This window comes from Clupea harengus, chromosome 7 (genome assembly GCF_900700415.2).
Source record: "Clupea harengus chromosome 7, Ch_v2.0.2, whole genome shotgun sequence".
Lineage (NCBI taxonomy): Eukaryota > Metazoa > Chordata > Actinopteri > Clupeiformes > Clupeidae > Clupea > Clupea harengus.
The window spans coordinates 11,594,530-11,608,847 of record NC_045158.1 but is presented as its reverse complement, the minus strand read 5'-3'; the positions used below and the strand labels follow the sequence as shown (position 1 = coordinate 11,608,847).

At 43.5% G+C, this 14,318-nt stretch overlaps 1 protein-coding gene across 1 annotated transcript in view; it reads right to left on the bottom strand.

Moving 5' to 3' along the window:
- grid2 (glutamate receptor, ionotropic, delta 2) overlaps window positions 1–14,318 on the bottom strand; it is a 287,411-nt gene that overhangs the window by 247,343 nt on the left and 25,750 nt on the right. Inside the window, exon 2 of the mRNA XM_012830589.3 lies at window positions 4,841–4,996. Coding sequence (XP_012686043.2) covers window positions 4,841–4,996 — 156 coding nt within the window. The remainder of the gene's footprint in view (window positions 1–4,840; window positions 4,997–14,318) is intronic.

Below are 14,318 nucleotides of genomic sequence, written 5' to 3'. Positions count from 1 at the left end.
ATTCCACCCATTTTTCATGCCAAGAAATGAGAGGGCAGAATTGCAAATATTTCTACACAATCAGGACCGACGTGTCAGCGTTGAAGTAGTGTCGATATCTCAAAAGCACTAGGAGCAGAAGCAGTATCATAAACCGGATGGAATAATGAAGAGAATAAGACTTAAGAAGAGCAATTGTGTGATTGCGCAATCACACTAATAAGGGTTCAGGATCCAGATTACATCATCAGGAGTCAACCACATCTGAGTTGTCAAACTTCTTCTTATTTTATTTTATTCAACAGCATGTCCCCTCCCAAGAAGACAGCTTTTTTCTCTGTGTGCTATCTCCATCTTCTGTCATAGCTCCACACCCACACATTGTCATCTTTGGGCAACAGCTTTTTTGTTGTGACTTTGGGTAGGTATCTGTGCATCTGTGAGATAAGACGAGAATTCAGAAGAGACAGCCAGCTGAAGAGTAGAATCAATTTACCCAGCCTTCTCCCACATGGACTGATTTTCTCACCCATTCATGGGGGAAAAAAAGGTTATTGCTTTAATCATGCAAGCCATGAACAATGCACACAACCACCCTGTTGTTTCTATTTACCTGAAAACAGCAACATGATTTACAGTCTGTGAATGCGTAAACATATAATAAAGAACCAATGAGTGTCCACGCCACGTACACCAGTGCTGCACTAATGTAATTATATCATAAACATATAATAAAGACACAATGAGTGTCCACACCGCGTATACCAGTGCTGCACTAATGTCATTATACCATAAACAAAAACAATGTATATATACATATAGAATATAATAAAGACACAATGAGTGTCCACGCCCACGTACACCAGTGCTGCACTAATATCATTATATCATAACAAAAACAATGTGTCAACTTTGTCCAACTCAGATGGCACTCAAAGTTTCGGTCATGTGATCAGCTCTTTGTCTGTTTTACTAATCCAACTTGTGTCAGGGCGCTGTCTAAACAGCGGCTCTCCCACTGGATTGTGGAGGCTATCTCCCTGGCTTATTACAGCAATGTCCTGCCCTTGTCTGAGGATGTGCGTGCTCATTCCACTAGGGGGCTGGTGGCACGCTTCATGGCCGTCCTTCCATCCCTTTGTAGACTTCTACCGCTTGGAGACGGTGGCCCAATCAGTGAAGAGCGCGCGGTGGACCTGAGGAGCCGATGGAGGTGACCTGGCTCATGATGGCAGCCGTGGCCTTTCTACATCACCACACGTCATCTGCCTTTTAGGTGTAAATAGACATGCCAGGGCATGATATCCCATACTATCTGTGTTGTACCTCGTCCCTCTCCTTCAGGTAACAGTGGTTATGTTATCTTTTCAGTGCGGTTTGTTTGTTTGTTTGTCTGTCTGTTTGTATGCAGGATTACAGAAAAACTACCAGCACGATTTTCATGAAACTTGGTGTAGCATGGGCCAAGGAAGAACTCATTACAGTTTGGAGCGGATCCAATTCACAGTGCGGATACACAAATTATTTATCACTTTTGTTGCCACTGCGAGATAAGACCTGCGATACCCTGTGTTTGTTTAACTCAATAACTGTAAAGAAACAGTAGAAAATGACCAAGTTTCGAGGAAAATCCAACTGTCGACTCCATCTTGTGTTTATTAGCCTGGTATGTAGCTAAGCTACGTTGCTGGGCAAACAACCCTTCTTAACCGGCACTGGAGACATATAACATCTCCCCATTCATTTTCAATGGGAAAATAAACAATTAAAAAAAGGCAATTCAAAAATAACAAGAGAGTATATCAAAAAGCTGCATAGAAAGTGCATTACATTAGGACAGACCTGTGAAATCTGCACTGGTGACGATGTAGTGACAACAGTCAGAGGAGAAGCATTGTCAAATATGAGTGAAATATTAATAATAAAAGAACAATAAGTGCGCAATCGCATAATTACTGTAAGTTCATAGGGACTCGGCCATCTTGGGCTTGCGCGTCAGACCCACAGCTGATGGGTAAAAAACTTGCAGCACCATTTAAACTCCAACAACAAAGACCTCCTCTCTACACAGCCTGAGGAAAACACAGGCTTGTTTGGCCAAAGGGGAGTTGCTGGTGCCAGTGTGGAAAACGAACGCTTTTCTACACTTTTAACAAAGAAAAAACTTGGACAATGCTGACATCCAGTCTGGCTTCTGTTTCATGTTTTTGTGTCTACAGACCACAGCACAATGTAGTTACGTTCCTTTCATTCAGGATAATTTCTGCACTACTGAGCTGAAGGAAATTGCTTAAGATACTATGAAAACACAGTATGTCTCAGGGCAAACAGGGCATTTAAATCCGACAAGTCTGACGTAAGTACTTGCATTAAAAATGTTCACTGTCTTTAGGTGGAAGTTACACGTTTTCTGGGTAGCAACAAGCATCAGGACTTTTTGGAAGAGGTTAAGACACTCAAGCTCACTACCCAGGGCCCTAATGTGATGAAAGCTCTAAACAACAACCAGAATTTCCTAAATAAAGGTTAGAATCATGATTGGAAAGGGGATACAGAGAGAACATTAACAATTCACAGGGGCCAGATTTTTTTTCTGAGCAATTTATAGCCATTGAGGATTGATATTTTATAACTGCAGGGTAAGATCATGTAAGACCACATCCACATCAGTTTCACATCAGTCCATAAGAGGTTTTAACCTACTAAAGTCCCTTAATGCTTGAAAATGCCCTCTATCTTTGACGGGCCTGGGCAATTTAATTCTGTTTACACAATTATATATATAATACAAAGCCTTCCCACTCTTCTAAAACTATTTATTCGAACATTATGCTTGCAGGAAACCAACACCTGCAAATGGAAGCAGCTTGAGCTGAGAACCCCAGCTAACAAAGAAAAAAGGATATAGCCAATTGTCAAAGAGCACAGGGGGGGGGGGGGGGTGCTAATGTTTAGCGCCCATTAGGTATCAGAGGTTAGCTACAGCACACTGCACAGTAACCATTAATCGTGAAAGCGCATCTTGTTCCAATTATGTACCAAGACCCATAATTCACTCTAAGAGGATGTAGCCCATGTAGGCTATTTGGACTGCACATATGACGAAGAAAATTGTCATTCTAAGAGAACAAAAAGTGCAAGGCCAATAATGAGTCTTTTCCTTCCGAAATCAATAAAAACAGCATTTGATCTGTTGTAGGCTATTACCAAAGCCATACAGGATTCCTTCTGAACCATATATATTTTGAACTGCACAACCTGCAGCGTACACCTATGGTGGTTTTCTCACACTGGATGCTAAGAAAAAAGTCTTTGGTGTACAATGCATGGCTTGGATGAATGCCGTTCAAAGAAATTGCACAAATTAGACTTCTTGCAAGCTATATTGTGTTACATTGTTCTTTTATATTCCTCAACGCATGCTCAACACACACACATACACACAAACTAGCTAACATGAACCCATACACGCGCACATACACACACACACACACACACACACACACACACACACACACACACACACACACACACACACACACACACCACACACAAGTCCAATGAAAAATCAGTGCAGAGAGGCACCATATGTTTTCTGACCACGACCTAGACTGGTGTGATGATGCTGGGCAGGTGTTTGACAGCGAGTTGGCTAAATCAAGGGCTTGTCAGGAAAATGGCAGTCTCCTGCCACACAACCAGACGGTTTCCTCTGGCAGTTCGGTCAATTATCCAAGCAGCATGTTTCAGAGCAGCGTTATTACAATTGCATCAAATTAGAAACATGGCTCCATAATGTGCCATGCTGGAAATATCAAAACATTGCACAAATTGACTAGTTCCATACAGCGATTCCATACATTTTCTTTTTTGCTATCCGATCTGTCCATTTTCAGTATTGTCAGATGGGGATTGTAGTGATAGCGTAACCCTTCGCTACAGGGATTTGAGATACTTCCTGGTTTACAGTCTTGTCCCTGGTACCAAAAGGTTCTTGCTGTAAACACTTCCCCATAACTCCAGACAGAGTATGAAGGATTTGCAAACAAGGTCACGTAAGAGGATGAATAGCACATTATTATTGTTCACCTGTATGGTTGTGACCCCATGATTATTATTGCTATTTCTCTTTGATCACGTGGCATTCTCAACTTGGATGGTGAGGCATGTATCAAGAATGGAGAATAGTATATGTCTCGCAGGTGACAAGTGAAATTTAAATTCCTGTTATCCACTGATAGTTAAATAGTTTTGATGATATTTCCATCAACACATTAGAGAAACCTTGGCCTACGCAGACTCAGAGTTATAGGGTAATTTGCATGGCTGATGATACAGAAGCCCCCTTTTTCTGCATTAATGAGATCTGGTGTTATAAACATCACGTCTCGCTCGCAGTGAATCTGGCTGTAGATTATGCAAAATATTAGCTAAACAGTTCAAGCTGATGAACATCGATAAACATTGCTTCGCATGAAACAATAATACTTCCATTCATTCATGGATGACTAATTACATCCATTACATTGGGCCAGTTTTGAGCAAGTGCCATTACTAATAAAATACTGAGCGTTCGTTTTGGTCATTAAACAGTTCTACAGATTGAACAATGGTTAAAAATAATGAAAGCGCAGAACACATTAATAAACATAAGATTAGCAGTGCCCGCGGGGCGCACCTTTGATCTACACAGCGTGGGGCATCCGTGGGTAGATGCGCGAGTGCAACAGTAGAATGTCGACGCCTGTCTGGGTACTTCATTGTGCTTTTTTATAAGACTTTTTAAAAACTCAGGCATTAATAATTTCATGGCAGACAGAAACGTCCCGTGGATAAAGCAGAAAAGCGCACGGAGCCTTACCTTCCTGGACTGCCTGAAAGGGATTGCTTGCGTCCACAAACTCCACGGATATCGTGATCTTCTCCGTCTCCAAGATCTCATTGTTGAGGTTGAGGTCAGCCACGGCGAGACGGAACACCTCATCGTCCTTTTTGGCAGACTCATCGAAGATTGCTCCTACAGGAGATGGAAACGTAAAGGCATTGTTACATTATGAAATCAGGGGAGCATGAAATTATTAATCGATTGAAAAGCAAGAAAACAAGCCACAAAATCATAATTGCATTAAAGTACTGAGTACTTGATGGTATGAATCCAGGGAAACATAAGCATTACAGTCAACAGCGGAGCATAGTGTACATGAAGAGATTAGGTAGGACATGAAGTTCAGGGAACAAATTGATTTTTTGTTCTTTGTAATGGTATATAGCACTTTGACAAATTAACATTTAAGAACATCACAGTTGAGTACAGTGGAGAGTATACACAACATTTTGATGAAATGCTTATTTCATCCTCTTTCATGGTTGTATATTTAGAAGACTACCTGATACAGCACAGAAAGTCTCATCAGAGTGGCAATACAGCACAATCGCTTTTCTCGGGACAACAGTCCTGCACTGTGATACTGTCTGAAATTGCCTCCGGACCTGATGTCTTCTTGCAGCGTCCATGTTGTTGGCCTGTGTGCTCTCTCTCATTTCTCGTAGCTACCTCCTGATGTAAACAGGCAAGTAATGTTCCAAAAATGTCTAGTGAGGCAAAGCTAATCGCATTTTGCTGACTAGCAAATAATCTTCATTTTGAAGTAGATGGTGTGTGTGTGTGTGTGTGTGTGTGTGTGTGTGTGTGTGTGTGTGTGTGTGTGTGTGTTTGATACAGATTGATGATTCATAAACTGACCCATCTGGGACCACACAGTCTATGACCAAGGCTATAATTTGCAGTAATGTATTCTGCAGACAGAGAGTGGGAGATAGCTGGCATAATAATGCAACCAAACAACCAACCAACATGTTATATCTGTTACAGTTCAATACACATATAAAGCTCTAGTACTGATTATCTCCCATATGTCACAAAGGCATATATGTAGATCTGTTAACATTAAGCACCAGTATATCCATCCAAGAAGTTATGTGTGGGTTAGCGCTTCTGTTTCAGCATATTAGACCCACACTGAGGAAAACGATATGCACAACCAAATGCCTGGCGCTATTTTTGAAATCATAAATAATTATGAGAAAACAATGTTTTCTGAAAGGGGAAAAAATCTAAATTGTTTACACCTTGAGAAAGCAAATGGTTCCAATAAATCACTAGCCAAAAGGTAAGTGCTCAATTCCTTGGGCTATGCTTCCAGTCTGTTGTGATGAGGTCCATGTAAGATATCACAGTGCCGGTTAGATCAAATCTAAGACACACAGTTGATTGGCAACACAGTGGTCTCAAAACCTAAATAAACTTCTTTAACAAGACAAATCTCCCTCCCAACCACCAGAGAAGCTACACATTTGGACTGTAATCCACTGCAAAAAAAAGGAAACAGGGAAAAAAAACTCCATAATGGGTCTTTTTATCTGGGGCTGGAAATTGAGTTGCCATAGAAACAAAACTCAAGGTGGATGTTTCAAAACATACTTTAAAGCTGCATATCTCACCCTTGGCAGTGTGAAATGCTATGGAGGGTAAACTGTTTTCCCGCCGCTGTTGTCATGCACACACCCTGCCTTTGTTTGGAGCTGTAACTAAAATCGTCAGACATCTGTGTAGATAGCAGCCGCGATTAGAACCTCTAACGGCAAATCAATTATCGATACTTGCTAAAATATTCAATTTTATATCTGAGGTGGATCCATCTACGTATGAGGTCCACACAGCGGCACGCCCGAGGAAGAAAAAAATGAAAGAAGCAATGTGATTCTGCAGAGACTGATAACACAAATTTCTTTTCTTGTCTTGAGCCACTGCTGCAGCATGTGTGTGTGTGTGTGTGTGTGTGTGTGTGTGTGTGTGTGTGTGTGTGTGTGTGTGTGTGTGTGTGTGTGTGTGTGTGTGTGTGTGTGTGTGTGTGTGTGTGTGTGTGTGTGTGTGTGTGTGTGTGTGTGTGTGTGTCTGTGTGTGTGTGCGTGTGTATGTAATCAAATCATGAGACAGAGGCGACTGCAAATAACGGCACTATGTAGAAAATGGTACACTGACATCTCAGTATGATGTATGGCACATTTGATCAACACAGAGGTAGGCCGAGCTTGTGACAGTCCTGAAACACATATCATACATGACGGCTCATACAAAACAATATCTATTTGTGAATTGTCCAATTCACCCTGCAGCTTTATGGCGAAGGTATGAAAACCTATCTGTGGCTCATCCCCTGTTTCCTTCCAGCTCAGGAGCTCTCTGGAAGGCTAGTAGCCCTGAGGGTGATTCTAGGGAGCACTATCCAGCCCCCCATCCTCCGCAACTCCATCCGACCCCACCCTCATCTCTGAAAACAGCCCAGGAACGTGTCAGCACTTCAGCATGCATTTGAGGGTGCTGGATAGACACCATGAGCCCACATCATGCATTATGGCAGAGGTTGCACAGATTTATGCCCCTCGAGAGAGAGGTGGCGGAGGGCATGAGTGGAAATTATATTCTTTTCCAACTTAATCAATCCATATTTTGTTCCCCAAGGGATTCCCGCTGCACAATGTCTTTGCAGAGATATGGCAAGGTGCTGCATTTCTGTGTGTGTGTGCATCTTTGTGTGTGTGTGAGAGTGTGTGTTTGTCCATGTGTGTATTCCTGTGTGTGTCTGTCTGTGTGTGTGTGTGTGTGTGTGTGTGTGTGTGTGTGTGTGTGTGTGTGTGTGTGTGTGTGTGTGTGTGTGTCGAATCGGAGCTGGCTGGTGATATGCGCACCCAGCCTTGAATGCTGATTTACAAGCTGGCTTACTTCAGCTCTAAACACCGGTGTGTGGATGCAGCTCTTCGGCAATTGGATTTTGAGGAAAAAGGCAAACGTCATGATATAAATCAGGGCAGAGAGTAATGGCGTAGAGTCTGGCTCGGCAACAGCATGCCTGCCAAGGGCAACTGGGTAGAATCAGACCGTACAAACGCCACACCACTTTTACATTCCCAAGCTTTCAACAAGTGCAGTCTCCAAGACTAACACAATATCATGCATTTGCAGACTATTTTCATCAGCCAATGACTGACCACAAGGGAGCGGTTGTGTGAAAATACCATTGTTAAAATATCCATTTCCCATCAGTACCACAAAGAAAATGTGCTGTTATTTTAACTGAATAGAGGAACTACGGGTAAAATTTTAATTAAAAAACAATGGTCAAAACTGACAACCTAAACACATTAAATCTAATGCACAAAAACAAGCCAGTTGTGCTTGATGTATGCTCTCACTGCCTACAAAGAAACCCTCTGTTTAACTACTCCCTCTTTTGTAACTACAGTAAATACAACATCAACAACTTTGAAACTTTCACCCACCCCTTTGTATCACACCCAGATTGAAGTCAGAGTTAATTAGCCTGTGTCTTCTCTGAAAACAATTCAAGATTAATGAAGCATTTCCTCTAAGGTAGCTTACCTATCAAACCCGCAGAGAAAGCCTGAGAGGACAGCCGAAATGTTCCTCAGTCTATTACCCCCGATGGCGTGCTCTATCTCAGTCCACTCTCTCTGCCCTCTCATGTCCACACACCTCAGATTTAAGGGACTATGAGTGAGGAAAGTTGCTTCTAGGCTCCTTGTCGAGGGGGGGGGGGGGCGCAGATCATTCTTGGACCACCCTCAGTTAGCGGGTGCTCCCCCAAGGAGAATTTCACTCGGGCATCATGTGACGGCACCAGGAAGCACCTTAGTGGACTTCTAGAAATGGAAAATGGAAAAGCCTAACGGTGGTTTTGGAATCATCGTAGCAAGGACAATGATGACAATGGTGATAATGGTGATGATGATGATGATGATGATGATGGTGATTATGATGATGATGAAGTCAGAAATCAAGGTCTATCTAAGGTGGCACCTTGAGAAGGGGGATGTAACACGAGATGAGAGACCACCCAGTGCCCTTTGTGCCCGGAGGTGTAGCATGATGGAGAGGTGGGCTTGGGGGCTCTGCTGTGATGATGAAAGGTGCCGCTCCTCTGGCACACGATGATGATGATGATGGCGGCGGCGATGATGATGATGATGATGATGATGAATTAGTTTGCTCTCGCGCAAGGGCTCGGGAGAGTCTGGCCTCCGGATTTACGGCTCCGCCGCCGCACCTCTCGAGAAGGACGTGCGCGGTGACACCTCGGAGACAAGGGCGATTAACGAGCCGTGCGGCCTGGCAGAGAGGGAGTGGGTAATGCGCTGATATAATACGCGATATAAAAACAGCAACAAGCCGGCACGTTTATCACACTGGCAGCGCCGGCCACACACTGTCACCCATTAATAACTCTCAATTTTCACCGGTGCCGAGCTTCACCCCTCTTTTCATCATTGCCAGCATGCAAACAAAAGGCCTGTGTTCAATACCGTTGAGCAAAAAAAAAAAAAAATGGGATCTGAACCAGTGCCCATGTCAACGTGAGCCAATGGCTGATCTGCAGGATAAGTTGGCCTGTGTTTCAGCATGGGAAAGCTGCTATGCTGGGGTAGCAAGTTATGGTATGCAAAGACAGCTTATAGAGTTCTTTTTGGGCAACAGGGACAAAAGGAGACGACAAGTATTCAGATGTAGATGAGATGCAAAAGGCATGCATTAAACTGTCACTGTAACAATGTTGAAAGGCATCTCCAGCAGAGATTATTTCTTCCATGGTCATACACAAAGTGACTGACGATATCCTCCTTGGAGAACTAGTTCAAGACTACCCAAACACATAATTCGTACCCATAAAACCCCACACCCGTGATTTTTCCATTCCCTTCCTTCGAATGCAATTTTTAAATATTATTACAATGTAAATGTATTTCCTTCATCACCAACGCACTGGTCCTCCGGCCCCCCAGCTTTCCAAGCCAATCTGAAGACCCTGCGCTGCCGTCCTTCACCTTTCAGAGCAGGCGTCTCACTTCTGACATTTAATCAAACCTGGCTTAAATGGTGCCGCTGGAAACCTCCAGACAGATGGGCATTCTGAAGACGTGATTCCCATTAGTGGGGGCTCCTTTGACATCATTAACGGACAGACGCTCCAGCCTCGCTCGTGTCTGTCTGCCATCCCCCCACCCTCTAGCAGGGGAATTGTGGGTGATGGTTATTTTCACCTGTCTTTCATTGCTGTCATTTCTGCCTGGACTCCTCTTCCTCCTCTTCTTTCTCTTCCTTACTCTGCAGAAGCCCTTTGGTGTGGCGGCTCAGGAGCTGGTCCAGACTCAAGCAATCAGATTCTCCGGGAAGCTTAGTGAGCCCGCAGCAGAGAAGGATAAGTGCCGCTGAAAAGGGCAGGTCCGGCTTGCCACAATTCCCAGTAATAAATTGAGGCAAATAATGGTGTCATTTCACACGAGTCAATTAATAGCCTGTGGGCAGGGTTTAAGGGACAGTAATGCTCAGGCTACACTGGACGTCACTGAATCTCATCACAGCCTGTAATTATTAGATTGAGTCATTCAGCGAGCGCAATAGCCATTTTGATCCCGGTCTCCCATGGGGGGGGGGATAATGACATAGGTTATTGGGTTATTTCTTTCTTTTAAAACACGCTGATCCGTTCAAAATAGACTAGAGACTCCAGCTGCTCGGGGTTCCTTTTCAAAATGACAATTCTATTTGTCTGCTCTGAGACAATTTATTCTATTTGATGCCAAACTCGGCCATTCTGAGAGAGTCATAATGGTTTTCTTCATGGTTCATCGCAAGTTGAAGACGTTTGTTTGTGACTCTGTACACTAATGTTTGGGACTCTGGTGTTAGTCGTTTTATGTTAAGACAAGGTCATAACAGCATGCGCGTGCCAAGTTCCATTAGTTTAATTAATTTGTTCAATCTTGGCAAAAAGTTAAATAAAAGTGTTTCTAAAAGTGGGCCCTCTAGAAACAGCTATAAAAACAATAATATCGAAAGTATTCTGCATGCTGTCGCACCCGTGTTTCCAATGTGGAGTCACTTCAGGTGTATTTGGTGTACCACATCAGGTGAGAGCCCTCTACCCTGAGCCGCCTTCATCTCCTGATGACTCAGTAATTATTCTTTCCTTCACAGATGAATGGAACCCACTGAATGAAAACTTTCATAAAGCATCTCCAACTGCCTTTAAAAAATCACTATGGCAACACTCTCAACCTGACCAATCTTTGGAGAAACACTGCACATATTTTGGAGTTTCGAGAGCTTGCAGTATGACCTGTATGACACGGATGTGTTGGAGTAGAGGAGAGGTGCAGAAAGTAGGATTTTCAGTGTCGTGACGGCACGTCACATGAGTCTCACCCACGCTGTCTCTGCATCACGGTGCTAATGGTGCATGTGTGCGAATGTGGCCATATTTGTTATATAGATCCATCTAACTGTGCAAATTAGCCATGAGTGTTATGCTGCCTGACACTAATGTCATTTGGAGCAAAATATCCTGCCCCTTGAAGAGACAGAGTGACCCCCACCCCCAACCACCACCCCCATAGCTGGTCACAGAGAGAGAGAGAGCGAAATGGGGGGAGCAGTCAGTGGGGGGTTATGTGATAGAGGTGCTGATGACTTCGGACAATGGCGTGTGAGAGCAAATCGAGTGCACACAGCAGGAGTACACAGACTGTAAGAAAATATACGTGTGTGTAACAGTGTGCATATGTGTGCATTTACCTTTCTCTGTGTGTGTGTATAGAGTGGGGGGTGTATCTATATGTGTTTCTGTTTTTCTGTGTGCACTGTGTGTGTGTGTGTGTGTGTGTGTGTGTGTGTGTGTGTGTACAAGTGTGTATGTATGTATTTGTGTGTGTGTGTATTTGTGTGTATTTGTGTGTATGTGTGTGTTTCTTTTTCTTCATGTGTGTGTGTGTGTACGAGTGTGTATGTGTGTCACAGGAAAAACATAAGGTGAAGCAGAGTTCAGGGCAAAAAATGTAGCTTTAGGTTTTCCAGACCTATTGGGACTGGCACTGTCGAGTGGTCTCTGGCCTGTGGGAGGTCAGCCATTTCATCACAGACATTAATTCCATCGAGGGCCCCTATTAGCCTGCCTGGACCCTTCCTCACCAGCCCACAGTGGCCAAGAGCAGCCTGACCTTCCTTCCACAGACAGCTTGCCGTGGGTGTTAGAAAACGGACCCCCCCCCCCCCCCCCCTCTCCCCCCACCCCGTTAAGAGGCGTCTCAGAAAAGCAGGCCGTGGCTTGTCTGCCGCTTCATTTAAAACACCACGAGTCAGCACAACGTAACAAACCCGAGCCTGTTGTTTTATTCATCACTGCAGCAAACTGGGTGGCCTGGAGGACAGGGCGCTATGCTTGGCGAGATGAAACAAGCACTCGGCTGCTCCCCCATCTGTGTGCTCCCCCTCTTATATGCAAATGGAATTAAGTTTAAACAGCGGCAGGAGATGCGCTTTACCCTGTCTTACAGGGGTGATCTACAATACCAGGGGGTTGGTGAAACTGGAAGCATCGAGGTTTATGGTGACGTATAAACGCGTTTTCTTTTTAAAGTATTATGGTAAAAAGCTGTAACCCTCACCGGTCCATGTGAAGTCTTTGTTTCACTCTGAATCTGATTACTGCCACAGAGCTCTTACCCAGAAGATCAGACGTGTACAGAGCCTCCACACACAGCACATTACACAGAAATGGCTACAAATATGGTACTTCGCATTTTTCGTATATTTTAACTGTCGTATAGTCTGGCAGAAATGCAGTGTCTTTATTGACATTCCCTCAGTAAAATCACTACCACCACGCTCCATACCAGGTTACACTGTATATACTAAATACCAATTACAGGGCACCAGCTGCTAACCAGTAGCATGACTGCATTGAACTGTGTTTGAAATTGCAATCTGTGAAGTAACCTTAATATAACCATTTTACTTTCTACAGACAATCCCCACATATACTGGACATATTGCTTTGAAGATGAGCATGCATCTAAAAGAGGGATGCTGACATGAGTCCTTCATATACATTTAAAAAATGAATGATGCAGAGCTGACATTAGTCAGTGAGGCATCCACATGAGCATATTTTAAACATTATTAGTTGTTTATAGGGTACAGCACCTTCAAGGCAGCACAGGCAACAACAAGGGCCTTTAAACTTGCCCCACCCCCCACCCACCACCCCAAGGGAATTCAAAGACTTGGTGGGGAGGGGTGGGCACTTCCCCGAGGGGGAAATGAGACGCTCAATAAAACAGCATATTCCTCCAAACCCTCTCCATCCAAAACTGAGTAATTGTAATTACAAGCTTAATTATCAGGAGGGAGAAAAAACCAACACATGGATTCAAGCGTTTAATTAGCAGATAGAATCGACGTGTTGCCGCTCTGTTTTGATGGATAGCAAAGATGGCCAATGGCTTCCACGCTTCACTGTCCCTTTCTCAGTGCAGCTTCTCCAGTGACATCTGACTCTAATTTAAATAGACTTCACTTATACACACATGTGTGTTTTTTTCCACACCAGGGAGATATAGGACATGGCAAGTCTTAATGGTAACGCAGTGTCAGAGCTATCATATGTCAGATTAACTACATCATAACAAACAATACCTATCGCAGCTGATAGCAAAACTAATAATATTGCGACAGATTTCAAATATGGTGCTTATCAGCAATGTAATTGAACTACATGAGTAGAATCATGATATGGGCATTGCCACTGTTGCACTGTGTAAAACTAACCAAGCAAATTATTCTATTTCAAATAATTTCATCTCAATCTAAATGTGTTTAATATAAGTAAAGGAATGTTAAAAGGAATTACATAAATTATGAGTTTTAAAAAGGAGTGCTAATTAACTGACCTTCTAAAGGGTCTTTCCATGAGATGGCACAGTCAGTTTGGCACATGCTTTGAAGCACTTTGTCTCCTTATTTTAGCATATTTGACTTTCATTTCCTCAGGTCAATAACTAACCTATGAACAATCCATTATTCATTGCAATTACCTCTCATGGACATTTATTTGTGAGCTCTCTCTCTCTCTCTCTCTCTCTCTCTCTCTCTGTGGAGAGCCCATAATGTGTGGAAGACCAACGAGCAAGGGGATCTTCCAACCTTCTGTTCGGCTCAGAGAGGCGCGTCAACAAAACCCCAAAACAAACTCTCGGTGTGCTTTTGCCTTTTCCTAAACAACGCCGCATGCTAGGGTATACATGGTGTTCCTCTGAAAGAGAAAGTGTAATCTTTGAATGATTAAAACACCGCTGAGAGTATACAATTACAAAGTCGTGAACGTGCAGCTTTTGTGAGAGGAAGGATAAGTGCTCTCTCTCTCTCGCTCCCTCTCTCTTTCTCTCTCTCTCTCTCCCTCTCTCTCCCTCCCCCCTCTCTCACTCTC